General features: G+C 46.1%; 1 protein-coding gene across 1 annotated transcript; it reads left to right on the top strand.

Annotated features, from left to right (window-relative positions):
• Positions 1 to 29: 29 nt before the first annotated feature.
• Onecut1 (one cut homeobox 1) lies at positions 30 to 27992 on the top strand. The gene is made up of 2 exons (XM_051197947.1): positions 30 to 1293; positions 27358 to 27992. Exons 1-2 carry the CDS (start codon positions 189 to 191, stop codon positions 27648 to 27650), a joined length of 1398 nt encoding a protein of 465 aa, XP_051053904.1. The 5' UTR covers positions 30 to 188; the 3' UTR covers positions 27651 to 27992.

Here is a 27992-nt window from a genome sequence, read left to right on the forward strand (position 1 = left end):
AGGGGAAGGTAGGAGCAAGAGAGGAGGAGAGAAGAGACACACAGAGAAAGAGCGAGAGACACAGATCACCACAGTGAGAGGAAGAAAGGCCACAGTCTCCGGCGGCCGATGTGAAGACTGGACTCCGTGCACCCCTCGCCGCCTCTGCCCGGCCACATCGATGTTGCAGCCCGCTCGCCCGCACCACGATGAACGCGCAGCTGACCATGGAGGCGATCGGCGAGCTGCACGGGGTGAGCCATGAGCCGGTGCCCGCCCCTGCCGACCTGCTGGGCGGCAGCCCTCACGCGCGCAGCTCTGTGGGGCATCGCAGCAGCCACCTGCCTCCCGCGCACCCGCGTTCCATGGGCATGGCGTCCCTGCTGGACGGCGGCAGCGGAGGCAGCGATTACCACCACCACCACCGCGCCCCTGAGCACAGCCTGGCTGGCCCCCTGCACCCCACTATGACCATGGCCTGTGAAACTCCCCCAGGTATGAGCATGCCCACCACCTACACCACCTTAACCCCTCTACAGCCGCTGCCGCCCATCTCCACCGTGTCCGACAAGTTTCCTCACCACCATCACCACCACCATCACCACCACCACCCACACCACCACCAGCGCCTGGCGGGCAACGTGAGCGGTAGTTTCACACTTATGCGGGATGAGCGCGGGCTGGCCTCCATGAATAACCTCTATACCCCCTACCACAAGGACGTGGCTGGCATGGGCCAGAGCCTCTCGCCCCTCTCAGGCTCCGGTCTGGGCAGCATTCACAACTCCCAGCAAGGGCTTCCCCACTATGCTCATCCCGGAGCGGCTATGCCCACTGACAAGATGCTCACCCCAAATGGCTTTGAAGCCCACCACCCTGCCATGCTCGGTCGCCACGGAGAGCAGCACCTCACGCCCACTTCGGCCGGCATGGTGCCCATCAACGGCCTTCCTCCGCACCATCCCCATGCCCACCTGAATGCCCAGGGCCACGGACAGCTCCTGGGCACAGCCCGGGAGCCCAACCCTTCGGTGACCGGCTCGCAGGTCAGCAATGGAAGTAATTCAGGGCAGATGGAAGAGATCAATACCAAAGAGGTGGCGCAGCGTATCACCACTGAGCTCAAACGTTACAGCATCCCACAGGCCATCTTCGCACAGAGGGTGCTCTGCCGTTCCCAGGGGACCCTTTCGGACCTGCTGCGAAACCCCAAGCCCTGGAGCAAACTCAAGTCCGGCCGGGAGACCTTCCGGAGAATGTGGAAGTGGCTGCAGGAGCCGGAGTTCCAGCGCATGTCCGCGCTCCGCTTAGCAGGTGAGCCGATGGGCGCGTGGGCTAGATAAGGGACTGAGGGTGGGAGGGAATGAGAGAAGGCTGGGCGCTCTTCGTCCCGCTCCGCCTCCCCTTTCTCTCCTAGACCTGGAAGAGCCAGTTTAGGCAGCCGACTTTCTCCTTAGGGGGCTCAGGGCTTTGGGTTGTGGGAGGCTTTGAAGGCTGAACAAGGCGGCCTCGGTGACTTCGGGGTCGCATTTGTGTTCGGGGACAGAACTGCAGGCTTTTGAGCCACAGGCGACTCTTGGAACCTGGTAGAACATTGGGTGTGTGGTTCTCAGCGGAACATAGTGGGTTTAAGAAGGGACGAAGAATGCCGAAAACTAGCTCGGGTTGCTCAGGGCACATACCCGGCGCCGGGCTGGCGCTACCCAAGCTGCCAGTCAATATTTGGCTGAGCTGGCTTCGGCGACCCACTCTTGCCCTGTTTTATTGCAGCCGCGCGTCCGGGGAACCGCACTTCGATAGGGTGTGTACACAGATTCCAAACCTGCAGGCGATGTATGTATGGCGGGCTGCTTTGGAAGGGTTACCACAATGCGCTGCGCGTGTAACCGGCTGTGGAAAGGAGAGGGACAGAGACAGTGACCAGGAACCTCCCGGTTGAGCCCAGGGATCACTGCGGACAAACTTGCTTTTTCGTTTTCGTGATTTTTTTTTCCATTTAAGTCTCTGTGCTACTGGGTGGGAGTGTGTAAATACCCCCTCCCCACGCGCGCCCAGTCTCCCAGTTCAAAATCCCTAGCCGGCTGTTTGATTTCCGAGCGCTGAAAGTCTCAGCTGCCAAATGCAGGCACCAGGCCTGGCTCCTGTAGTGGGCCAAGAGACCTAGTAGACAGCTGAGCCCAGATGATGAACCGCACCAGGGATTCAGGCGACTCTTGAAGACGAGAGAAGGGGGCAGCCTAGGGGCAGACTCTGTGCCTGAGACCCGGGTGGAGGTTGCTGCATTGATTGACTCCCGTGTCCACGCCCCCCCCCACTCTGCATCCCCCGCCTCAAGTCACACACAGCCTCATCTGAGCCCTGTGCCCAGGTCTGAGTCTTGGTGAAGAGAAAGGTAAACGCTGGAATGAGGGTTTGTTAATTAACTGATCGTTCTCCATTAATTCGTCCCTAGAGAATGAGAGACAGTCAATCCGCTCTGAGCCGAGGGCACTGAGCCGTTTCACGGACTAAAATCAAAGCATGAGGCTGAGCCCCCCTCCCCCCACCCGGTGCCTGCCAATGAGAAGCTGGGGAGAGGCAGGTGCAGACGAGCTTGGGATCCTGGTCAGCGAGGCTACCCTAGTGTTCCCTGCCTCTGGGCTCTAGAGGCCTCCGGTGGTAGGTGCCGCCCTGGTTCAGCCTCTGACCGCCCAGAATTTCGAGCCTCTGCAGCCAGTCCGTTGCTCCAAAGTTCTCAAGGCATGTTCGGGTTAGTGCGCCCAGGGGTCTGGTGAGGCAAAGGAAAAGGGGACTTGGGCCAACCAAACGCCACCGAATGCCTCAAGGTTCCACTATGACTTTGGGTAGCTTTGGAGCCCCCGTGGGCCCACTGAGTCCCCGCGAGGCAGCTGACCTTGCTGCTCTCCCGACTGCTCCACCTTTAGAACCTTCCATCCATTCTCGCTTGAAGCCAGTGCTGCTGACCTTACTGGCAGGTAGTGAAAAGCATGCTCCTTCACAAAAGTCTCATCCCACCACTTGGTCGAGACACCCCAGACACCAGTGACACCCCAGTGGTATTCTGTCACATCCTGGAAGGAAGGACCAACTGATAGGACCTGTGCTGAGTGCCCAGTCCTGAAAACCTAAGCTGTCTATCCTGTGCAAGGCCCTCTGACCTCCAGATAAGAAAACTGAGCTGGGGGAGGGAATGCTCGGTGCTGGGGAGTTCTGTGAAGGAAGACCAAGTTCTAGAACCTTCACACCAAAGGCATGAGTTGGGTGCTGAGTGCTCAGGGGATCCAAAAGGTCATCAAAGGGTGTGTATACACCAGATTCTGTTATTCTTGGCTCCAGGCATGTGGCCTTTTCCTAGAATGTGTGGAAAGTAAGAGGCTCCAGCAGACACCAAACCAAAGGACCCTGGATGTCCTGAGATAGAGTGGAGCACCACCTCTTTCATTTCTGTTTCGGTAATATAAAGGAAAAGGATTGGACTTCAGGGAGGGGGTGGGTGCTCAGGCAAGGTACCCAGAACCATCCATTCTGCCACGGAAGTCGCAGCCTATTTTCTTCCTTCCTTCCTTTCTTCCTTCCTTCCCGCCTTTATTTCTTCCTTCCTCTTTTCTTCTTAAGAGATATGGGTTTCTGGTCGTTGGGATGGTACCTCAGAGATGGAGCCTGATGCTTTGGCATGGCAACTGCAGGAACCGCAGGGCCTGCTCCCCAGCACCAGCCACTGAAGCTTTGCTAGCTGTTGCACTTAACACTAACCCTTCATCTTTTCTCAACCCCCTCTTAAGGCCCGACCGAGTTCCTTCACTCTCCAGTGGAAAGAGTGGTTTCTTCAATTGCCTTCCTGGGCCCTGTGTGTTCCACGTAGCATGTTTGGAGAGTCAAAATCCTCCGCACGTGGCAGTATGTTTGGGGAGGCGCCAGAAGGGTGTATAAATTACAAGCGCTGGTGAAAGACTGGAGGAAATTCTCACCAAATTAACTACCTTTTAAAAATCAATATATGTTGCCTCAATGTAATGCTTGCTGCTGCTCATTAAAACGCAGTGTGACCAGACGCCCTCAGCTTCTGGTCCCGAGTGGGGTGGGGAAGCTAAGCTGGGTGCCCCGCCTCTGATGTGGGCGTCTATCAAGACAGGAGGAGATTAGCTTCCAATTAAATACTCCAGAAGGCTTTGGCCCCTTGGCAGCATGGGAAAAGACTGCAAGAGACACCCACAAGTGAGTGGACTCTAGCAGTGTGCACCCAGGAGGTGGTATCGCTCAGGTCCTCAGCCCAAGCAAATATATGCTGCTGGGCACGCAGACCCTGCCAGAGGTGAAGAGACCTCCAGGGCCCTACATGAAGATGGCCTGCCCTTCAACACCCGGTACTTCGCCCCCTTGTGGTCGGGTATTTGCCCCTCGGTGTTAGTGGCGTACCTGAACTAGGAGGCGGGAGGTGGGCGGGGGGTGGGGGGGTTCTACCTGGAAGTGGCCCTGAGAAAGTCTTGTGCAATCCAACCTGGGCCGTGTTTGCTGTGAGTGGCCTTGCTGATTGATAACTTGGTTGACTGATAACTGGCCCTGCACACGTCCATTTGCTTTTGTGTTAATATTTATCCCGACCGGTGACATTTCAAGTGTCCGGTGCTGCCCCGGCAGCGAAAGCCAGGCAGGAGTCCTAGGCTGGACTAGGGCTGGGAACCGCATTTGTTCAACCCCTGAAGAATTCTGGGTGGAGGGGGGGAGTGCAGGACTGGGCATGAGAGATGCCAGGGCTGGAAGGGTTCCTGGACTCCAGAGTGGGAAGAGAAGGCAGCAGCGCCACAACGATTTCCTGGAGCCCTGTGCTGTGGCTCTCCAGTGGTGCAGCTGCTCCTAACCCTCTGCCGCTTGAACAAAGGGCCGGCAGGGCGCGACCGACCGTGTCTGCCTTGGCGGCTGGGGTCAAGGCCTGGGAAGGCTTTCTCCCAACGTGGCTAAGGGATAACCCGTTATCTGGAGGCAACCGAGAGTCCTAGAGCCTCCAGGGATGAATGGTGGGGGTGAACTGGGGTAGTCGAAACACACACACACACACACACACACACGCACACACACACGCACACACACACACACACACACGCACACACACACACACACACACACCAGCCGGATGTGAAGTCAACAGGACTTAGGGACAGTCACCAGAAGAAGGCTCTGAGCGACATCTTTCTCACAGACTCTGTCTCTTAGGTGGGGCAATAGTCACCTTTGTGCAATTTTCGTTGGGGTAGCTACATTCCACGAGGAGAGGAAATGCAGTGAGGTTGAGAGGTGCCTGTGGCGGTAATTAGCGATTGTAGTTTTTGTAGCGGGCTAAGACTGCTTTCTGAGGCTTAAGGGGAGCTGGTGGCTTCGGTCTGGTGATCTCGTGGCCGGCACAGAAGGGCATCTATCAGAGACAAAACCCCACGACATGTTCAGAAGGTGCTTTCCTAACCCCTCCCCAAAATGCAACCTGGAGATCCTTGGGTAATTCTGAGTGTCACCCCCGGAATGCCCAGAGTTGGGGTACTGCGGTCACTCCAGACCCAGACACTTAGAACTGACAGAGGACGTTACCAATAATAGTGCAAGGTAGGCCGTAGCAGTAAAGCCATCCAAAGCCTACAGCGTGACTATCTTAGAAGCTTTTAGCCCCCTGTGAGCTCGGCAGAAGCAGAGAGTACTGGCTTTGCTCCCGGAGGGAACCTAGGTTCGCTTTCCTGAGCTGGGGTGACTGCGCAGAGGACGCTGCGCGCGCCCCCTAGTGGCTACCTGGCGAGAGAACAGGAGATAGCTGTTAAGCTGGCTGAGGCTTTGTTTTTAGAGCATCGTTGTCCAAAAGATTTTCTAAGCAGTATTTTGATAGGAAAAAGGTGTGGAGGAGGAAGAAGATGCCTAACAAAAGCCCCATCGAGGAAGACACGGTATCCTTCCCTACCAATTACACCCGGAACTCTAGCCTACCCACAAAGGGTGAATGCTTCATTTACATGCCCGAATTATGCTCTCTGACATATTTTCCCTAATGAGAGCAATGAGTGCAGAAGTGACTCTGGCAGTCTGAAGTCGGAAGCTGGGACCAGTATAGTCGGCACAGAAAAACAGTTTCCTTTGTTTTGCTTGCCTCCCAGAAAACTGGCCTAAGTGAGTCAAAAGGCAGCCCTCAAGCCTTAGGCATGGAAGCCTTTGTTTTGCCCTCCCGTGGGGTGAGTGAAAGGGGCTGTAGGAGCCTGCAGGCATAGAACCCTGGCTCAGAGTCAGGACCCTGGACAGAGCCCCACCGCCTCTCAGCCTAAGGCTGGACTCTCAAAGGCAGATGGGATGGTACAAGATTCCACGCTTAGCAAAGAAACACTAATAGCTAATATTACGGAGTTTGTGAGAGCGGAGGCCTCTCCCAAAATAAACACTGGCCTTGTCGGGTCGTCGAAAAGATCAAAACCATCGTCAAAGATCAGGGGCTGATTGGTTTGTCCCTACGTGGCATGGCACGTGCACACCAGCATATAAAATCGGAATTTGCGTCCCTGTGGGTGTGACAAGAGTTGGATCATTAAGCTAAAACGTTCAATTCAGTCCCTTTGATCCGTGCTGGGGAAAATCTATAGTCATCTCTAATCTACGAAGTCTTTAAGGAGGTTGTTACACTGGCTGTTTGATGTCATCATCTTCCACATCCGTGGCAAATTCGGCTAATCAAATACGCTGGTCCCCAAAGTTCTCCCAAAGCAACAGTTCTTACAGAGCATACTGCTAAAAATCCATTCTTGGTTTTCTTGTAAAGAAAAGGAAATATTAAAAACTCTAATGGCTGCGGGTAATTTAGAAGGAGGTTCCCAGGTGTCTCCTTGACTTCCATCGTTAGTGGCAACCACGTCCTTGAAGTGGTAATGCCCACTGTTCTTAGTAAACTGCATATAATGGGGCACTTAAACACATGCTCATTTTTGTAATTCGACACCAGTGACCTGAAAGTGAAATAACTGGTTTGATTTCAGACACTATTTAAATACTAAGATTCCTACACCTTGGTAAACTTGAATGCCCCCCAAACCAAGGGTTTCTACAAAAAGAGGATCTCATGAACCTATGCTTGATATCAAATACATTTCTAATAAAAAATTCAATCCATACACATCACAGATCATTTTCTGTGTGTCGACATCTGAAAAAGACAGTGAGCATTTTCAGAAGACAGCCACATTCTTTCTATATGGAAAATGTCAGTCTCACAGTCCATGAAGAAGGAAGGTCTTATTTCTAATGTAAATGAGTTTAGTATACAACCGTACATTCCTATCTCATCCTCTTTACATACTTTTATTTTAAAACAAGTATATGCACTCTGATAAAGTTTCCTTTCTTGCTGAGGTGACAGGTGACTAGACCAGTCATGTGACTATCTGGCCATTTGATACAAACAATTATTTATCGGGGTCTTACTGTTCTATCATCTACATATGTTTTCTTCCCAAAGATGGTGCAATGGAACAAATAGTTTCTGGAACATTTGGGCTTCTTTAATGTTCTGTTTTAATACTACAACAGCTGACCAGAGCCCAACCCTAGAGGACAATTCTCCAATGAAAAAGGAGAGAATTTAACTTGGTTATTCACCTATTTATTGCATGCTGTGGTAGGCATCCCCATTTAATACTCTGTCTATGCCAGTGGCTCTTTCTACACATATAAATCACTTAAAGACTTAAACAACTAATGTCTGGCTGCAACCCCAGATATTCCAATCTAATTGAGTGGGGTGTGACTCGGGCTCCCAGGTGATCTTAATGTGCATGGAGGTCTGGGAATCTATATGGTGTGTGGCAGTTGTTATGTCTGCTGCTTTCTCAGATGCTTTCTGTAGTGGTCACATCACTGGACTGTACTGATGCCCTGGACTGTTTCCCCAACTTTAAGGGTGCTGGGCAAGCATTTCCTCCACCACTGACTTCTGTTGCCAGTCCCAGATCACAGTCAATGGACCCAGAAAGAGGGCATCTAACTCACTGACTTTTTTTTTCCACTTTCTTTCTTTTTCCTTTTATTGTTTTGTTTTCTGGGTTGTTTGTTTGCTTTGCTTTTTGCTTTCTTGGTTTTGCTTTGTTTTGTTTTTTCCAAGATAGAATTTCTCTGTGTAGCCCTCATTGTCCTGGAACTCACTCTGTAGACAGGCCATGCTGGCCTTGAACTCACAGAGATCTACCTGCCTCTACCTCTGCCTCTGCCTCCTGAGTGCTGGGTTTTAAAGGCATGTGCCACCACCTAGCCTGACTACTCTCTGTCTCAAGAGTCCATTTAACAAGGTCCATGCATCACAATGCTCTTGAAATTAAAGGGTAAATCTTTTGTCTCAGGCTCTCAAAGAAAGTTTTTGAAACCTTCTTTCTTCTCAGATGTATAAGCAAAATTACTTTGAATTGCTCTGCTCCAAAGAAGTAGCCAGAGTGGTAACAGACATGAAGCTCACATATCTCTCCCCCTGCCCCACTTGTTCACTTAAACAATTATCGATGGGAAAGGCCCATCTCATTAGATGTGCTCTGTGGGTAAGTTTGGCCCTCTGGGACCCATGCCTGGAGGAAGGCCCAAAGGCCCAGGGCCACCCATGATTCCAAGGCTAATATTCTTATCTGCCTTTGGCTCTACTCTTCCAAAACCTGCTTATTATCCACACTTTAGGACACACACACACACACACACACACACACACACACACACACACACACTGGAAACTGACAAAAAGCTCTGCATGTATGTTGGTGATTGTCTGAGAGCAACTCAGTTTCAGTAAGGAACCGATCGATGTGCCTGCCACCCCTCATTCTTTGTACATGTCATGCATGGGGTGTAGAGAATGGGCAGTTCCTGCACTAATTCCTTTAACAGTTGATGATGATTTCATAGTCTCAAAGAAAGGTTGTCAGAAGAACACAACATGCATTATCTTTTCCTCTTGCCTTCAGAGGAATGGGGGATGGGGATGGGAGGGGCTAAATGTACAAGCGTGTGAAGCCCGCCACCTAGTGACAGTGGTGCTCATCACAGGCATCTTGATGAGTGGGCGGGAAGCGGCTACCGTGATTCCAGTATTGATGGAGTCACAAAAATCGTTCATTAAGGCAATTTAATCTTTGCTATTAAATGTCCTTTCAATTCATTTGGGGTAATTAAGATGCAGTTAAAGTGATTAAATTCTAATTACTTATGCTAGAGAAAGACATATTTGTCACGCTAATGCTGTTAAGCGAAGGACTCAGAAAGAAAGTTAACGTTTACTTCAAGTGATGCAGCTGGAAAAATCAGTTCCTCTTTTCATCATTAATCTGGCGAGCTGGGTGATTATGTAATGGCACTACAAGCTCATTAAATAGGAGAAGTGCTGATTAAAATGACTGCCAGGAGGAAAACTTGAACAAGAAGTAACTCAGTATAGTATAGTCAGCATTCTTGGGCAAAATCATAGGTGTTCTTTCCCTCCAAGCCCTTGCCCCAAAGTAATAAACCTAGACAGCTATATTCTGGCATTGAAAGAGGGGTGGCACACAGAAGGCTTTTAAGACATCATTAAATCTAAACATTCAAAAAAAAAAAAAAAAGAAAAAGAAAAAGAAAAAGAAAAAAGAAAAGAAAAGAAAAAGAAAAGAAAAAGAAAAAAAAAAAAAAGGCAGTAGGGTCTTATGCTTCCCAGGCTAGTCTTGAACTCACTATGTAACCAAGGATGACCTTGAACTTCTTATCCTCCTGTCTCCACTTCCCGGGTTCTGGGGTGTTCTACCATGTCCAGTTTATGTAGTACTGGGGATCAAATCCAGAGTGTCTGAGCATTTGAGGCAGCACATGACCAACTCAGCTCCATCTCCAGCCCCGAAGAATGTTTTTAAAAGAAGAATGGCTCCTTGGAGTGGAGAGGAGCAAGGCAGATGAGCAGGAGAGGGAGCAGAAGAGAATCCCCAAGATCAACATGAACCAGCATTTCCCCTGTAGCCTGCAGGAGCTGCTTCCCATGCAGATTCCTAGCCGTAGCTAAGTGTTCTTCCCCCCTTCCCCAGTTGGATTATTTTTGCTGTAGTGGGTGGGTCAGAGTCTTCTGCACTGGGTTATAGCACTATCAATTATTATACTCACTCTGAAAAACACTAAGTATCTGCTACAAATTGGTCTCATTTCTATTATCCATGTCCCAGTGTAAAGTAGTCTTTTATTATAATGCAGAAGTTCACTGAGGCTGTCCTACCATAATCTCATGGCCCACACCCTCTTAGGATAGCTTAATTATGAAAGTTCATAAAGGAGAGTTAAATTGAAACTTAAGAATTTGAAGTTTGCTTTGCTTTGCGCGTGCGCACGGGCACACACATACATACATACACACACACACACACACACACACACACACACGTGCGCGCACACACACACATTTTAAGGAGGTGCCTCACATTTTCCTGAGGAGGTGATCCAAGAATAAGAATCATCAATGAGATAATTGGAGATTACTTTCTTTTCTTCCAGAGACCCCTGTCTTTTAGCACAGTTAAATTTGCATATCGAAGCCATAGTTGAGGAGGTTGTCTCTGTCTTCCATTCATCCCATTGAATATTACTCCATAAGCAAAGGAGTGCACGTTAACAAAGCCAAGTTAAACAATTGCCTTTAAAAATAAATCGATTGTTTGAATACTTAAGGTCATTATGAATCACATCATGCTGTCTTTTTAATATAATATTTTTATTAATTCTTTAAGAAATTCATACATGACATCATGCTGCCTTAAATTACTAAATGTGGGCAACTGTGGATTAAGACTCAAGTGCCTGAGAGAAAGGTTCATGAAGTAATTAGTTCTTAGACCTTGTCAAGTAATTTAACCTTTGTGAGCTTCCATCTCCTTAAACGTAAAATGAAGGATCTGGCCTTCGGGTCCCTTCCAGGTCTCATCCTGCCATTGATTGCCTCCTATCATGACTGTGTAACCATGGCAAAGCCCAGTGGGTACCTTCATCTCCTATCTCCATTTAGTGTCCTGTCCACTTATGTTAGGATTAAACAAGATGTGAGGAATAGTGCTCAATCTAGATGGCAGTGTCTCAGGCTTGCCTCTCTAGCCAGGTGCTCAGGAGCTAACAACCCATGCGGCCAGGAGCATTGTCACCTGGCCCAGAAGTACTGCAGTGTAAGATTCTATTGCCTGTGTTCAGTGACAGACACTGACAAGGATAACATGGATTTTTATGGACCATATACACTACCTATACACTACCGTGGGAGTGTAAATTAGCATCTTTGCTACAACAAATTAGTCATCATCATATCACTATGGATCCACACATGTCTTGTATAATTCTAAACTCACAGCATTCCTGGAGATATAAAAAGACTGCTCCTGGAAACTTTATTCAGAAGATAAAAACAAACAAACAAAACAAAACAAAACAAAACAAAAAAACCAGAAACAGCTTAGTGATAGGTGTACAGCATAAGGCAAAACTCAAAAGCAAGCAAGATTAAACAACTATGTTTAGATAGCTAGACAAAGTATTTTTTAAGCACAAATGGGTAGAATTTGAAAGATTGAGGCAGGAAAATAATAAATTCAAATCCAGCTGGGATTACAGACAGAGTCCTTGTCTCAAAGGGTTACTAAAATAAGTAAATGATAGTTAGATAAGGTAGAAGATGATAGATGAATGATAGACGATAAAAAATAGATGAATGATAGACAAAGACAGACAGACAGACAGACAGATGGACAGATGATAAATAGACAATGGGCATGGATGTAACTCAGTAGCGGAGTGCTTACTCAAGTATAAGCAAGCCCTTGGTTGTATCCCTGTCATCACAAAGAAGAGAACAAACTCCCTATGCTTTTATACAACAGTTGTGTTCAAATTCTCCTGTTGGGTGATGGATGAGTTTAAGAGTTCATTTTGTAACCTTTTCAGACCTCATGTACATTATGCAGAGTCTTTTTGAAAACATTAAGTATTAAATAGTTTAAACATTGGAGGGGAGAAGATGGTGGTTTGAGGAGGTTGTTTGTTTGGGGTGGTTTTCTGGTCTGGTCCCCCAACCTACTTTTATTCAAACACACCCTGAACATTCTGTATTGTCATTTTTTCAAGATTTGATCCTTGCTAGATACTAATTTTGTCAGGGAAAAGTAGTCCTTTGTGGGCAGAATGCAGGGAGAGACAGAAGATCTGGGAAGAATGGCTGATTTCCTCCCTTACCTGAGCCCCTGCTCTACTGCAGTCTGCTCAGGGCAGACCCAAAGGCCCTGCACTCTTGTCCAGAGAGACAACGGGGGTTCACATGCTTCTTCCAGTGGCTGAGGGTATTTAGCTCAGTGTGTGCTACTGGAAGACCAGACATGGTTTAAAAAAAAAAAAAAAAAAACACTTCTAAAGACCCAGAGAATGAGATGGGATTAAGTCCAAAGTCAGGGCAGCAGGAACAGAACGCATGGAGCCAGGGCTAAAAGACGGCTCTGTAGTTTGTTGTTCTTGTTATTGTTGCTGGGTTTTTTTTTTTTTTTTGTTTTTGTTTTTTTTAGTTTTTAAAATAATTTTTCTCTCATGTAGCCCAGGCTGGCCTCTGACTCACTCTGTAGCCAAGGCTGGCCTTGAACCTCTGATCTTCCTGTCTTCACCTCCCCAAAGCTGAAACTACAGGCACGAGCTGCCATACCTTTTGTTCTCCGTGGATTTCTTGGATCTGAATTACTATAAAGCTGCCAGCTTCTCTCTTCCTGCAGCTCAGCAACACTTTCCCCATCAGAAACAAAGGCATCTTCCAGGCTCTGATCTCAGTGACGGGGAGCAAATCACCATACATTGCACATTCCTCCAAGAGAGAAAATAAAATTGGTGGAAAGGGGGAGGAGAGGAAAGAGTCCCAGGTGCAGGGTAACATAGTGATTCAGGTCTGTAACCCCTGCAGTCCAAGGCTGAGGCAAGAGGGTCAAAAAGAAGTTCAAGGTCAGCAAGCTACACAAGACCCTGATTTTTAAATGGTACTGGGAATTTAATACCAAGTGACATTTATTTACTCCTCTCTTATTTCTGGAATAGCCCATAGCCTTGCTCAGTGTGCACAGGGTCTGTATATAAAATCTCTAGCTTCTTTTCATCTCTTTCAATTCTAAAGTTCACTCAAGATTTTGAGATCCTTGTGGAAAGAGCTTATTCCAAATACCCACTCTTTCAACTTGAAAGCTATCGAGGTTCTGTGCATATTTTCTTCTTGGAAAGAATCTCAGAGATGAGCAGCATCACCCAGGAACTCTGGGTTCAGTCCCGACCTCCTGCATCTAAATCTGGATTGTCACAGGGTCCCCAGGAGGTTCCTATATGTGTACAGTCTGAGACGAACTAGAGAAAATCCTTCAGCATGTTCCTAGTCCTTCATTTGCCCAAACACTGGCTGGCTAGAGACTCTCATGCACCAGCACTGGGCAAAGTACAGGCACACAAAAGAGGAACCTTAAAAGTACTGATGGAGGCCTCATGTGTCTGAATGAGCCAAGGGCCTCTGACAGCAGGTGCTAAAAGCAGCTGTAACCAGTTGTGCAATGAAATGGCTTGTGGTTTTGAAAGCATGCTGGAATGGAGGGAGCAGATGAACAGCTAAGAAGTAGCTAAGAGAGATGGGCTGCAAGCATGGAGGTGGTAAAATGTGAGAGCTACTATCTCCTGGGGGTGGGTCTGGTGGAGACTAACTCACACCTTTACCCACAGAGCAACTGTGATGGTGTGGTAGTCAGTCCCTCCTACCCCAGCCAATTGCTGCCTCCAAGGACATAGGACCCCTAGAGAACCAATGCGAGGGATCAAATATACCCACACATGTTGTTAGAGGAACAAAAGTAACCCTAAGAAAGAGACCCCTACTTTTCTTTAACCTATTTGTCTTAGTTTACTTTCTATTGCTGTGATAAAAAACTGTCCAGAATCAAATTGGGACAGGCATGATGGTGCACACCTTTAATCCCAGCACCTAGAAGGTAGAGGCAGTCAGATCTCTTGTGAGTTCCAGGCCAGCCCCGCCTATATTACAAACAAAATAAACTTGGGAGAGAAAAAAAAGTTTTTAAATACTTATTATTTTTATGTTACATCAGTGTTTTGCCTGCTGGTATGTCTGTAGGAGGGCATCAGACCCTTCCTACAGGAGAAGCAGGAGTTAGACAGTTGTGAGCTGCCATGTGGGTACTGGGAATTGAACTCAGGTCATCTGGAAGAGCAGCCAGTGCTCTTAAGTGCTGAGCCATCTCTCCAGCCCCAAAATGGTTTGTTTTATCCTACAGCTTACAGTGTGTCATGAAGGAAAGTCAAGGGAGGAATTAGAGGCAGACACTGGAATAGAAGCCGTGGAGGAGTGTGGCTTATTGCTCATCACTAAATCATGGATTGCTCAGCCTGCTTTCCTACTCAACCCAAGACCACCTCACCAGATGTGCTCACCATGGGCTGAGCCCTCCCATATCAACCATTAATCAAGAGAATTTCCCACGCACTTGTCTACAGCCTGACCTGATGGAGGAATTTTCTCCACCGTGATTGTCTTCCTAGATGACCCTGGCTTGTGTCTGGGTCACAAAACTACCAAACACACTAGTCGTCTGCATGACTGTCCCATGAGCTCCAAAATTAAGGATTTTTTCCAATTAATAAATACTTATTTTACTATACACCGTATAATCATAATTTTTAGAAACTTAAACATAAATAGTCATACAAAGTTTTCTACCTAACCTGTTCTCTGTTGTTAAGTTGCCACTATACTTTTGTATGTTTTCAGGAATAGGCTGGGAGGATATTCATGCACAAAAAGGGTTATGCATACAGAGATGTGGCGGGGGTTGGCAGGTTGGGTGGGTGGGGGGAACTTCTGAAACCTGAGGGAGTTTTCTGCATTCTTCAAAGATAACCTATGGCTTTTAAAGTATGTGAATGTGTGTTTGAGTGAGTGTGTGTGTGTGTGTGTGTGTGTGTGTGTGTGTGTGTGTGTGTAGGGTGGATGGTCTTCTTTGTAAATAATTAAAGGCTTCTTCATCCCTCAAACTAAGTTTCTAGGGAAAATGGAGAATGCTTCTTGCTTTAATTCTTTTGGCTGACAGTTACCTCTCTAGAAACACCCATTGTTTATTTCTGCATTGGGCAGTGTGCCAGTGCAGCAGGCTGAGTAATAAAGCAGAGAAGCAGTGCAGAGTGATCATGCTCTAAGGAGATAGAAGGTGGCCCCGACTTCAGCAGAGTGTCCTTCATTCCAGGTCATCTTTGAAAAGTAACTTGTGGCCTGGAGAGACAGCTCACAGGCTAAAAGAGCACACTGCTCTTGCAGAGGAGTCAAACATCTAGCACCCATGCCACCTTAACTCTAGCTCAAGGGAATCTTGCCCCCTTTTGGCCTCCACAAGCACTGCATCCACATGCACACACACACACACACACACACACACACGGGGGGGGCACAGAGGTATACACATAATTAACTATAAAAAATTTTGAATAAAAATTTCTCATGTTATTACATTTATGGTAGAGTATTTGAAAACATAAGAAAGAATAACAGAGGCCATAATAAGCCCTAGTAGTTTCACCATTACCCCTCCCCAAACTATTATGAATAGCATTCATTCATTCATTCATTCATTCATTCTGTAGATAAGTAGACATATGATGCTCACCATCTGAAGGCAGCAGACAAAGCATACACTCTACCTTTGCTCTCAGAGAGCTTAATGACAGAAAACATTTATGAATCTTCTATTTTATAGTTGTGCTATAATTTATTTAATCAATCCCCTATTTTTGGACACTTACATTGGTCTATAAACTGCTCAGGGGAATAAAGTTTTATGGTTTTATACTTTAGAAGTATCATAATTCACATGTCCTCGCCAACAACCATTCCTATCCTTGAATATTTCGCTGTATTTGGGGCTTTTGCTTGATTTTGCTGTTACTGAATGACACAGCAGCCTGCAGTCTTAGATGAAGTCTTACCAAATATTTGATTTTCTCTTTCAAAGATTTTTTTCCCTCTAAGCATTCGATGCCTAAATAGAAACTTTAGAATATACAAGATTATGACAAAGAAACAGGAAAAATTGCTCATTATTCTATAACCAAGAGATAATACCTTTCTATATACTGGTTTAATTCTGTCTTGCTTGAAAAATAATATTGTTAATCCTTTGAGAATTCCACACACTGTATTTCAATCATATTCACCCAGGCCCACTTTCCCTTCTCCTCCTTCTGCTCCACACTTTATGCTGCCCACATACTCATAGGCATGACACCATCCACTAGAAGGTAATGAATCAACCAAGGACCCCACACTTAAAAGAAACAGACTCTCCCTCCCCCAGAAGCCATCAGTGATTAATGGAGCCTCAGTTAGGGGCGGGGGCTTAGGAGGAAAGTTGACTTGTTGATCTTGTGCAGGTCCTATCTTGGTGACCATAGCTGTCTGAGTTCATGGGTGTGGGTTTGCCATGTCCAGAAGACACTGTATTACTCTAGTCTTCCCTGACCTCTGGCTCTCTCAATCTCTCTAGCTTTTTGATGGCATATATGTAAATAAATGGGCATTTGCCACAAGCCAGATGACCTGAGTTCAATCTCCTGGACCCTCATGGTGGGAGGAGAAAACCAACGCCCACATGTTGAGTTGTCCTCCGACTCTACAGGCATACATGCATTCACACACACACACACACACACACACACACACACACACACACACACACACACTAAATAAATAAGTAAATAAATAAATGCAATAAAAATAAAGGTGAGTATATAAGATATACCTTAAGTTTATTTTTATTGCAAAATTAACTTGATTGAGTATTTACAATCAAGCACAGCTCAGTGTCATTAAATACCATCCAGAAGCACAGAAGCTGTTTACTTGCAACTCATTTCAAATTATGAAAATCTGCAAACATAAAATAAAACAAAGGCAGTCAGGGTACCCTCCTCACTGGTGAACACTGGCCAGTGGCTAGGGCCTTGCTTGCTTCATGTTTGCTCTCTTCCCATGTGGGCTACATTCATCATGGCCCCCTTACCTCAAAGTGCCTGAGTGTTTCCCTGAGGACAGGGATATTCTCCTGTGTGGTCATGCTCAGCTTTGTGAGGTGACTCAGTAATGTCCTTAGAGTGTGGTTCTCCAGGACAGAATTCCGTCTCGGATTCTGCTGTCACAGCTCGTCTGCTTCATTTACTGTCAGAGGTCCCTGCCCTGCCTTCCTCTGCCTTTTTTTTTTTTTGGTTGTAAACTTAGCCTTTAACAGCTGAGCCATCTCTTCAGCCTTTCCTCTGCCTTTTTTGGTTGAGTGCCTAGCCTTTAATGGCTGAGCCATCTCCCCAACCCTTCCTCTGTCTTTTACAAAGCTTGCATGTTTGACGAATGCAATTCTCTTTCAAATTTTCATTTACTTCATTCCATTTGTGCATTTGTTTGTTTGTGGGTGTGTATGCTTGTGTGAATGTGTGGGGGTGCGAGCATGCTACAGCTCCTATGTGGAGGTCCGAGGACAATTTGCAGAAGTTGGGTCTCTCCTTCCAGCATGTGGGTCCCAGAAATGGAACTCTGGTCAGGTTTCCTTTATTTTCAGCTGCCCCTCCCTTAGAATTTGCTCCTTCTCCTATGTGTGCCTGTTGTTTCCTCGTGTTTCCATTGAGCTTCTGCTCTTTACCCAGAAAGCGGCATGGGTGGCAGTGTGCCTTCTCTGAGGATCTCATCTGGAGGCCCCCAACTGTCTGTTCCTCACTTACCTGGTGAGTGTTTTGTTTACCCAAAGTGTTGTCTAATTACTATGCTGTGTAATCATCAGTCATTTTCCCTTTCCTTCCAACAAAACAGCAATCCATGGGAGATATTTTAAGACCATGCATTTACTCTACTTCTCCTCAAAATCCCCTATCCATTTAGCACCTGTTGATCTCTGCCTGGTCTAATTTTCCATCCTCAGCATTTCTCCACATTGGAGGGCTGTCCTCAGCCTTCTCTCTCCTTCTCACTTATTTACTTAGCCACTTAGTTTTGGTGTGGACTCACACATTTCTTTTTCTTTTTCAATCAACCATTTGCAATGTGTTACTTGCTTTAAGTATTTGGAGCTCAAGTTGTCCCAGACATGGCTGATGAGAGGCTCTTTAACATCCTTGGGTGATAGGAGCCCCTTCTATGTCCCATGACATGTTACCCTATTTTAAAACATTTTTTCCAACATGAAAAGATATTCCAAGTTCATCTGGTACCCTCCCTGACCACGCCTTGGATTTGCCCCTTCCCTGGTGAGCCGTGGCTTATGCTGATGGATAAGGCATTAGAGACAGAGAAGAGCTGGGTACCATGTATGCATGTGCTTTTAGCATGGCTTTGCTTTTCCACTCACTTAGAAAAATCTGGGAAACATATACATAAATATTTACACACAGATATGCATAGGCACATTCATGAACATGCTTAATATTTACATTTGTGTTACATTTATTTATTTTTATGTGTATGTGCTGGTACTCATGAACTGAGCAAGTGTGTGTGTGTGTGTGTGTGTGTAAAATCAGAAGTTTGTACTAATACCTGTATGCACACAATTGTGAAATATTCCCATGGATATTTTTTTTGCCTTTCCTCATACCCTATTTGTATATCCTTCAGTCTGCAGTCAGAAGCCTAGCACCCAGTAATCAGTGATCATTCTCTCTCTCATGCAAGCATGCGCATACACACACACACACACACACACACACACACACACACACACACACACTTGCTCAGTCCTGTAGCAGTTCTGCAAACATACTGGCTTAACTGTTTTTTTGATAGGAATAACTCCCAGCTCTTCCTTTAAGCACACGTCCCACATCACTTGGCTTCTTATAAACCCCACTGAACCAGAGGCTCTGAGAAAGATCCTACTCACCCACATTTTAACAAGCTTCAAGGTGACCATAACATATGCTAAACTTGGAGGAGCACAGCTCAAGATTGTAATGTGGACTCATCGTGTTCTTCTGGTGCCAGCCTGGTAAATGATAGTCACTCTGAAACTGTTCTTTGCTCCTCTGGTCCTGAAATATGCACCCACACAAGAAGCTCCTTTCTAGTCTCCCTGCTCTCTCTCTTCCTTAGGTGCTTGGCAAGGTGGGGGAGGCTCCATTAGTTAGTGATGAAAGCCTCACAGCCATGGGCTGGACTCTGGGTCAAAGATAGAGTACATTGTCAGCATGGTGTACCTTGGGTTTGATACCCAGGATCAAAAGCCAGCACAGCTCCAAGCTGTGGATCTGAGCATCCTAGCTTTCACTCTCATCAGAAGCACCTGGTCCAGGGTGGCATTCAGAATCTCAGGTCACATCATGACCTGCTCAGGCAGAATCTTCACATAACTCAAGTCTAAATACTGGCTTAGAGCATCTGAGCAATAGCCATGTGACTGAATCACCTGGGTCCTCGGTGTACTGAATACATTGTGCATCCTACAGCTGGGTCCTGAGTACCAGCTTCCAATGCTTCTCAGTTGGTTGCAAATTCTAGCCACCACTAAGGGCTCCAGAGGGTTCCTCTATCCTTTCTTACTGCAAACTAGTCCTAGGGCTCAGGAGACAAACATGATACTATCAACGATGGATATGGGGCATCAGTAGCCAGAGAGACCCAAATGGTAAAATGTTTGGTGACATGTAGCTGTCAGGGAAGAGGCAAAATGACATCTTCACCTGTTTCCAGCACATGGTCCATGTGAGCACTTCAGTCCCAGAGACTGAATTTCTCCCAGACTCCTTTCCAGGGACCGTATCATGAATTTATTGTTATGGTTTCCACTATGAAGGAGGTAGATGTGTGCTGTCCACATGCCCAATCCCAACTCTTGGGCTAAAGATAGGTCTCAGTTGGTAGAGTGCTGGGTTTGTTTCCTAGCACCACATAAACTGGGCATGGTAGTTCCAACACTAGGGAGGTAGAGGCAGGAAGATCAGAAGTTCAGGGTCATTCTAGATGCATAGCAAGCTTGAGGTCAGACCGAGCTACAAGTCCCTGGCTTAGGAGAAAAAAAAATCCAATTATTTTCTTCTATACCCTCAACTAGGGATATATTGATCAGTTACACTCCAGACTCAGTAAGGAAGAGCACAATGTATCTTAGCCTTCTAGGGCACAGAGCTTCAACTTGCACAGCAATTGTCCATGAGAGGTGTGGGTACTTGGCTCTCAACTCATTTTCAAGTCTCAGACCAACTTAATTTCCTCTGCATTTTCTGCTTTTCAAGCTCTATCCTTCCAACTTGCTCCCTGCCTGGCCCTGTATCACCTTCTGAGTCAGAGTATCACAACTTCCTTCCCACAAGGACTCAGCTGACTTCCATTGATTGCTTTTTCTTCCATCTTCCAACTTATTTTATTAGTTTATGTGTATGAGTATTTCTCCTGCATGTGTGTATATATATGCATTTGGTGCCTGCAGAGGCCAGAGGATGGTCGAAAGTCAGAGGGGACTGGAGTTTCAGACAGTTTTGTCACCACTAGGGTGCTGGGATTCAAACTCAGGTCCTCTCCAAGAGCAGCATGTGCTCTGAGCACTGAGACAATGTTCCAGCCCCACCCCCCCCCGACTGACTTTCCAACGCCACTTTAAAAATAGCTCCTTAGTAGTGTTCCCTGTGCCCGGAAAAAGGAATTTTTGTAATTTGATACTAAAATTTATCTTGCGTGTCTCTACTTTGTACAGGCCCATATCTAGCTCATTTATATAACAAGAATGCTGAAAAAAATTAAAATCTGTGGTCTAGTCTTTTTATTTTCTTTATTCCCTTCCTTCCTTCTTTCTTTCTTTGTCCCCCCCCCCACCATGGAAAAGATTGTCTCCACTCTAGTGGGAAAGATTGATGGGAGGTGCTCTGTCGTCACAGGAATGAACAAAACTTCCCTGGGACAGAGAAGGCACAGGAGAAAGGGAAATGCTGGAACTTGGTCTTAACTGTATAAGGAATTCTTTATATGGAAAGAAGGAAGGAATGGCATTCTGGGTGGAGGAAATAGTGTGGGTAAATATGATGTAGAAGCATGAATGTGCTCAGTGCATTTAGGCAAGGCCTGCTAGCAGTGCAGTGGGTGTGGTGGGCATGGTAGGTGGAGAGTGGTGAGCAATAGTGGGGAGAAAGATGAAGAGTAGTTGCGGTCAGCATATCATGATCCTTGGATGCTGAGGTAGAGCAGCCATTGATCCTTCGTCTTGGGCTTCAGGAGACCTCTGTGAAGTTCATTTTTACTGTACTTTACTGGCATGTTATAGAAATGATCAATATGGCTATATAAGCATTTTTCCAGAAATACAAACAAGGCAGACATCACTCATTTGAAATTCACTATAGGAAACTATTTTAATTTACATTTTGTGTATATGGTGTATGCCTTTCTGTATGTGTCTGCACAGCCAGAAGAAGACATCAGGTGCCCAGCTGTATCACTCTTTATTCCCTTGAGACAGTCTCTCACTGAACCTAGAGCTAGACTTGGCAACCAGTAAGCCCCAGCAATCCCCCTGACTCCACAGCATTGGAGTTTCCGGTATATGCAGCCACATTCATCTTTTTATGTGAGTGCTGGGGCTTCAAGCTCAGGTCCACATGTTTGTAGAGCAAGGGCTCTTACCTTCTGAGTCATCTCCCTTCCCAGGTAACTGTGATTTTTATAGTTCTGGTGTTTTTATTTTTATAACTTTTAGTTGTTATGAATACTATAAGATATATGGCTGTTATAAAAAAAAGGTGGATCAATAAATTTTACAATTCACAATAGGCCTACATGAGCTAAAATGCAAACTAAGCATGTAGTTCATCAGATCAGCTATATATCTTGACTTGCTTGTAGAACAAACATCATTAACTGTAGAACCATACCAATTATTGGACTCCATGTGATCAAAGGGCTTTTTAATACTTTTTAATTATGCATATGTGTGTGGACATGTCCACATGAAGCCCTTAGTTCCCCATCTCTCCTATTCCACATGGAAGCTAAGGGGGCCTCCCATTTCATGCTCATCTCTACTTATCGGGCTAAGGAGGAAATTGAGTTACGTGAACAGTGAGACAAGGGGATATGAAACAGAGAGTCTGACCAGCTGACCTGAGAGATGACAGTTCAACCCACACTTCTTGAGGAGTCCATTTCTTTTTTGGGTTGGGGACAGGATCGAGACAGGATCTTGTAATGTAACCCAGTCTTGCCTCTCTCAGCAATCTCCATACCCCAGCTTCTTAAGAGCTGTAATTCCAGGCATGTGCCACCAGGCCTGGCTCAAGCTGTCCAAATCTTACACAGAGGTTGACAGTCATAGGCAGGGTCTGCCCTGCCTACCATGCCCTGAGATCATAGTTGTTGTTGGCCTCATCAGGCTATGGAGCTACACTTCATTTTTTCCCTTGAAGAACTTGGCCCAGGTTGGTGGAAGGATTTTATTAGCTCTGCAGAAAAATCAAAGCTATTGTCAGAGTGATGCTTTCTTGTGATGTGACCTCCCATGCTCCTACGACTTAGAAAGAGCTCCTCTCTACTTACAACTTCTCTGTGTGAAGCAGCCAGCCCTGGGACAGATACACTAAGAACACCAGCCAGCAAGCTCAGACAATTGTAATGCAAATGTAGAAACTGAGCTTCAAAAAGCAAGTGCACACACATACCTGTGTACTTTAATTAGGTTTACATGTATGTCTATGTGTAGGTGTAGTTGTCCTAGAGCTAAACTTGCAGGTGTGAACAATGGGAATCGAACCCAGGTTGTCTACAAATGCAGCATGTGCCCTTAACTGCTGAGTCATTTCTCCAGCCTCTATTTTTAATGGTTCAGAGGTCTAGGGAGACACAATGTTGAACTGTTAATGGAGTCTGTGGGACTTGTCATTGAGTTAAGCTTTTCTATTCATGATTCACGAGGAGCAAGAGTTTGTTTCATCACCTTCATCTGGATGAGATTGAATCTGGACTCGTTGATTGCAGAACCATCATTGGTTTACTTTGTTGTCCCTATTGTCATTTGTTCATCAGAGGGGACAGGATTTCCCTTCATAGCCCAGTATGGCCTTGGATAGACTGTAGATGTGTACCACAGAACTCATGGCTTGTTTTCTCTTTTTCAAAAACCACAATGGAGTCTGGGGATGTAGTCAGTGGGTAGAGTGTTTGTCTAGCATTCATGAAGCTAGGTTCAATGTCCAGAATCATATAAATCAGATGCGATGTGCCTGTGAACCCCACCCTTGAGAGGTAGAAGTAAGGGGCCCCCTGATCCTCATTCTCAGTTACACAGTGAATTCCAGGTCAGCCTGAGAAATTAAATCCTGTCCCAAACAAACAAGCAAACAATAAGAATAAAGACTAAAAATCCATACAGGTCAGAGATGGTACAATGGAAGTCAATGGAGTAGCTATACACCTGACAGAGAGAAGGATTACGTTGGACATTATGTAATTAAGGTCATAATAGACTTTGGAGACCAGAAGAGGAGCTTCAGCTCTGAGTGGGAGTTTCAGGGTCCTCAGAGGCCTTGCAATGCTCTCTGCCTAGTTAAAGAGGTCCCTAGGGTCTGTCAGCTTCATAACAGAAGTCCAAGTCAGCAAAGACCTGAGCCTAGTGTCTGACTTCCATACGGACCAAAAGAGGAAGGAAAGCTTGGTAAATTCACAGGCAAAAGTGATGGGCCTTGTATTTGCCACTGAGCTATACATGTCTAGTCCCTAATTTGCAAACTCCTGCACTGTTGAAGAACTTAAGGTTTTAATCACATCTATACGTGTGTTCTTATTTAAAACTTATTACCATCCCGGGAAGTAAAAAACCCATTGTAACTGGAAACATTAAGCTAAAAAAAAAAAAAAAAAATTGGTAAGAGACTTGCACAGAATTGCATCTCTCTAGTGGTGCCAGGACTATCCACTGTATATCCTAAGCCCAGATTTATCTAGCAAGTCCATCTGGCTTTGTAAACGTCTCCTAGGCCAACATATCCATGCCCGTGTATTACCAGACAGATTCCTGGTAAACTTTTGCCCCACTCAGCCAATGCTTCAGACTTACTTTATTTTTAATTCTTGTGATAAATGTGTGTATTGTGTAGGTATACATGCTTGAGTACAGTGCCTGCAGAGGCCAAAAGAGATCACCTGGAGATGGAGTTAAAGGCAATCCTCACCCAAAGTTCTGAGAGCCAAACTCCCAGCCCCTGTAAGAGCAGTAAGAGCTCTTAACCCCGAGCCATCTCTCAGCCCCATTAGTCAACATTTTCGATGCTGGATAGAGCTTTGTATCATTAAGGAAAGAAGATGGACAAGGTTGTGTTCAGACACTGACTCAGAGTTGGTTCTGGAATATCACCACACACCATGCTTATAAAGCGTATTCCAGGGAAAAGCACTTTGAAATCTAGCTAGTAGAGCACTACTTGCTGGCTTATTTTTAATCTGCATGTGTACCTGCAGTTCTAGAATATAATAAGGAAATAATGTACTGGTAGGAATACAGTCATGCTTGAATACCCCAGCAATGTCAAGTATTTATAGACAGACAGTTCTTCCTGGTCACTCTCCGTTTCCTGCTGTGATCTTGTTGTAGATCAGTGACAGCTCACAGACCAGCTCGAGGGCAGCAAATCACATGTTGAGAACCACCCCTCCAAGGGAAACAAGTCCTAACATTCCCTGCAGAGAGTGCTTCCTGGAACTGAGCTGTGGCACATTCCCAAATCACAGGCTTGGGAAGATGGTGGTGTCTGAATTAAATAACTGCACTGATCAACTAGCATTTCCAAACTGACCTGACTTCATAACTCTCTTCACAGAATCTTTTTTTTTTTTTTTAAACACCGGGAAGACTCATGTTTTTCAAAACACATTTGGTTCTGCTTTGCATATTGTAAGGCAATACCCCAGGCATTATGTCTCTGGCCTTTCCCTACCTTGAGCTCCCAGTCCTCCTGCCTTCATTCTCTGGGTGCCGTAGTTGCAGATACAGGCCACCTGCCACCTGGCTCTTTTCTCTTTCTTCCTTTCTCTCCAACACGTATAATCCATGCCTACTTCTGCCTCCTGCCCAGTACTCATATGAATGACCACACCCTTGCAGACCAAAGCTACCCATATGGCTGAGGCATCTCTCACTACAATTTGCCACAGAATCCTGAAAGCATGTTGGCTGACCTCCTTCCTGAAGGGGACTCATAGTGGGGGGTCTCATGTATCTGCAGTAACCTCCAAACCCAGTTCTACCTCCCTCCTTCCCTCCCACCACCAGTACATATCATGTGTGTGCCTTCATGTCTGAGGACTTCCTGCACTGCAGTGACTGCTGGCCCTTGTTCCCGGTTCACAGGCCTCTCCCCAATGCCCCCCCCCCATACAGGTGTGGAGACTTAGACCTCTGCTTTCCTACCTTGGCCTGGGGAGTCTTTATGCTACAATGTCTCCCACAGACATCCCAAAGCATTTTTCTCATTCATATGTGCCTCAAGAACTCTAACAGCAACAATTCTATGTAAACTTCCAGATGTATGGCTTCCTTTCTGCAGGTAACCTCATGATCCTAAATGAGCTTGTCTGTTCTCTAGTCTATTGATACCATGGCCTTCATATTTGACGGTTCCGGCTTTTGCTGTGTTCTCTCAAACCACATGCACCTAAGGGTACCATCTCTAATAGCCACACAGACTCTGAGTTCCCCTTCCATCCTGCACTTTTCAGGATGCCCTGGGGCAGGGGTGGTGGGGGAGAAAGAGGCTAGCCAGGTCCTTGTCCCAGCAAGGTTTCACCTCCAGGTTTCTGACCTTGCAGTATCTACAGCACTTGAACCCTTGAGGCAAACTATGCTAGCCTATATTTCCCTGATATGAGTAGCTTATGATTTATGAATAGACATACTCCACCACAAAGGGTTTGAGGTTGAATGGATTTGGTAAATAGTTGGGTATGCTAACATACATTGTGAATCTTGAGGGAGAGGCTATCTAGGAAAGGTTTCTCTAGGTGCCCTTGTCCTGTAAACCCTCCTTTCAAAGAACCTCTATGGAAGAGGTTCCTGCTGCCCTGATGCCTCTTGGAAAACACTGACTGTGGGTAGCTTCAGTCCACAGAATCCTGCCAGGTACCCAGGACCTCATAAAGTCCTTCAAATGCACTTCCCAAATAGCTGGAAAAATGGACATCTCTTTGCAGAGATTTTCCTTCGCTCTGCCTTTTGAATGATAGATAAGTTGAGACTTCACCCAATACTGTTATTTACTTTTCTATAAGTATTCCTTGTATAATTTATCATCCACAGCCCTAATGACTTCCCAGGCTGTATTTCTAGCTCAGACCTCTCCCCTGAGCTCAGGGCTCCATACATCCTGCTGTCTTCTGAACAAGTTACCTATCGGAGATCTTTAGCAGAGTGCCCAGCCAGCACTTCCAGTGTGCTTTGTCCTATATACAAGTAATTACACCATCATAAAACTCCATTTTCTGTGTGCCACCAGTTAACCAGAAACCTGAAAGTATTCTAAACTTTTTCTACTGAGCCCACCACTCCCTCATTACACACACACACACACACACACACACACACACACACACACCAGGCCAGGTTGTCAGTTCTCCGGATTCCTCCTCCTGAGAAGTGTATTCCACTCCTCAGCTGCCACCGTGTAACTCTGGGTCTTCCCTACAGAGTTTGTCACCTGGCTTCTGTCTCTGCTCAGAGTTTCTGGGAGACAGACTCTGTTTCAGAGAATTGCATGCTGGGAGGAGATGGGGAGTACCTTTAAAAGTACCTACTGCGGGGGAAGTGTGAAGTTAGCAGAGTGAGGTAGGGCCACACACACACACAGGCCACACACATACACACAAGTAAATTAATAAATGTAATTAAAAAAACTAAAGTACAAATTAGGAGCTAGGGAAATGACTCAGTGGTTGAGAGCATGTCAAGTGGTTCACAACTGCCTGTTAACTCCAGCTCTGGGGGATCTGCCGCCCTCTTCTGGCCTCGATTGGCATCTGCACTCATGTGTACATACCCACACACAGACACACATAGAAGTTTTAAAGAATTAAATGTCATTTTGGTAGAAAAACTCAAACCTACCAGTTCATTCAAGCCTGGTGGAGCCTAGGACAGAGTGCAGAAACTGATAGATGCCAGGACCCACCCACGGTGTACAAAATTCCACCAAACCTCAGCTTTCTGTACCTTTATTACACTCCTTCCCAGCCATCCTCGATACTTCAGTCAGGGGTCATCAGATAAAATGTAGGCCGTGAGGAACGGCCGGCCAATCCCCCACAGGGAATCTGTCCTAAACATCTTCCATGTGTCTTTGCAGCTTGCAAAAGGAAAGAGCAAGAACATGGGAAGGACAGAGGCAACACCCCCAAAAAGCCCAGGCTGGTCTTCACAGACGTCCAACGTCGAACTCTACATGCAATATTCAAGGAAAATAAGCGTCCGTCCAAAGAATTACAAATCACCATTTCCCAGCAGCTGGGGTTGGAGCTGAGCACTGTCAGCAACTTCTTCATGAATGCAAGGAGGAGGAGTCTGGACAAGTGGCAGGATGAGGGAAGCTCCAATTCAGGCAATTCATCATCTTCATCAAGCACCTGTACCAAAGCATGAAGAAGGAAGAACCACGGACTAGAACCTCGGTGGAAAAGCTTTAAATTTAATTAATTAAAAAAAAAGTTTTTAAAGACCAGGACCTCGACATAGCAGGTTTATACTTAGAAATATTTGAAGAAATAAAAGTGGTATTTATAGTCCAAAGAAACCAAAGACTTAAAGCTCACCTGCATTCTGACTTTGTTCCGAGATGCATACTTCAGCGGGGCAAGACTTGGCAAGAAAAATGATCGGGAAAACATTGGATCTCACGCCTTCAACCCCCTGCGCCTCACTGTGTTTGGCTGCTTGGTGGCTCCAAGCACAGTAATGTCTGAGCCATCGGGCGGTCGTCTCTTA

This window comes from Phodopus roborovskii, unplaced genomic scaffold, assembly GCF_943737965.1.
Source record: "Phodopus roborovskii unplaced genomic scaffold, PHOROB, whole genome shotgun sequence".
Lineage (NCBI taxonomy): Eukaryota > Metazoa > Chordata > Mammalia > Rodentia > Cricetidae > Phodopus > Phodopus roborovskii.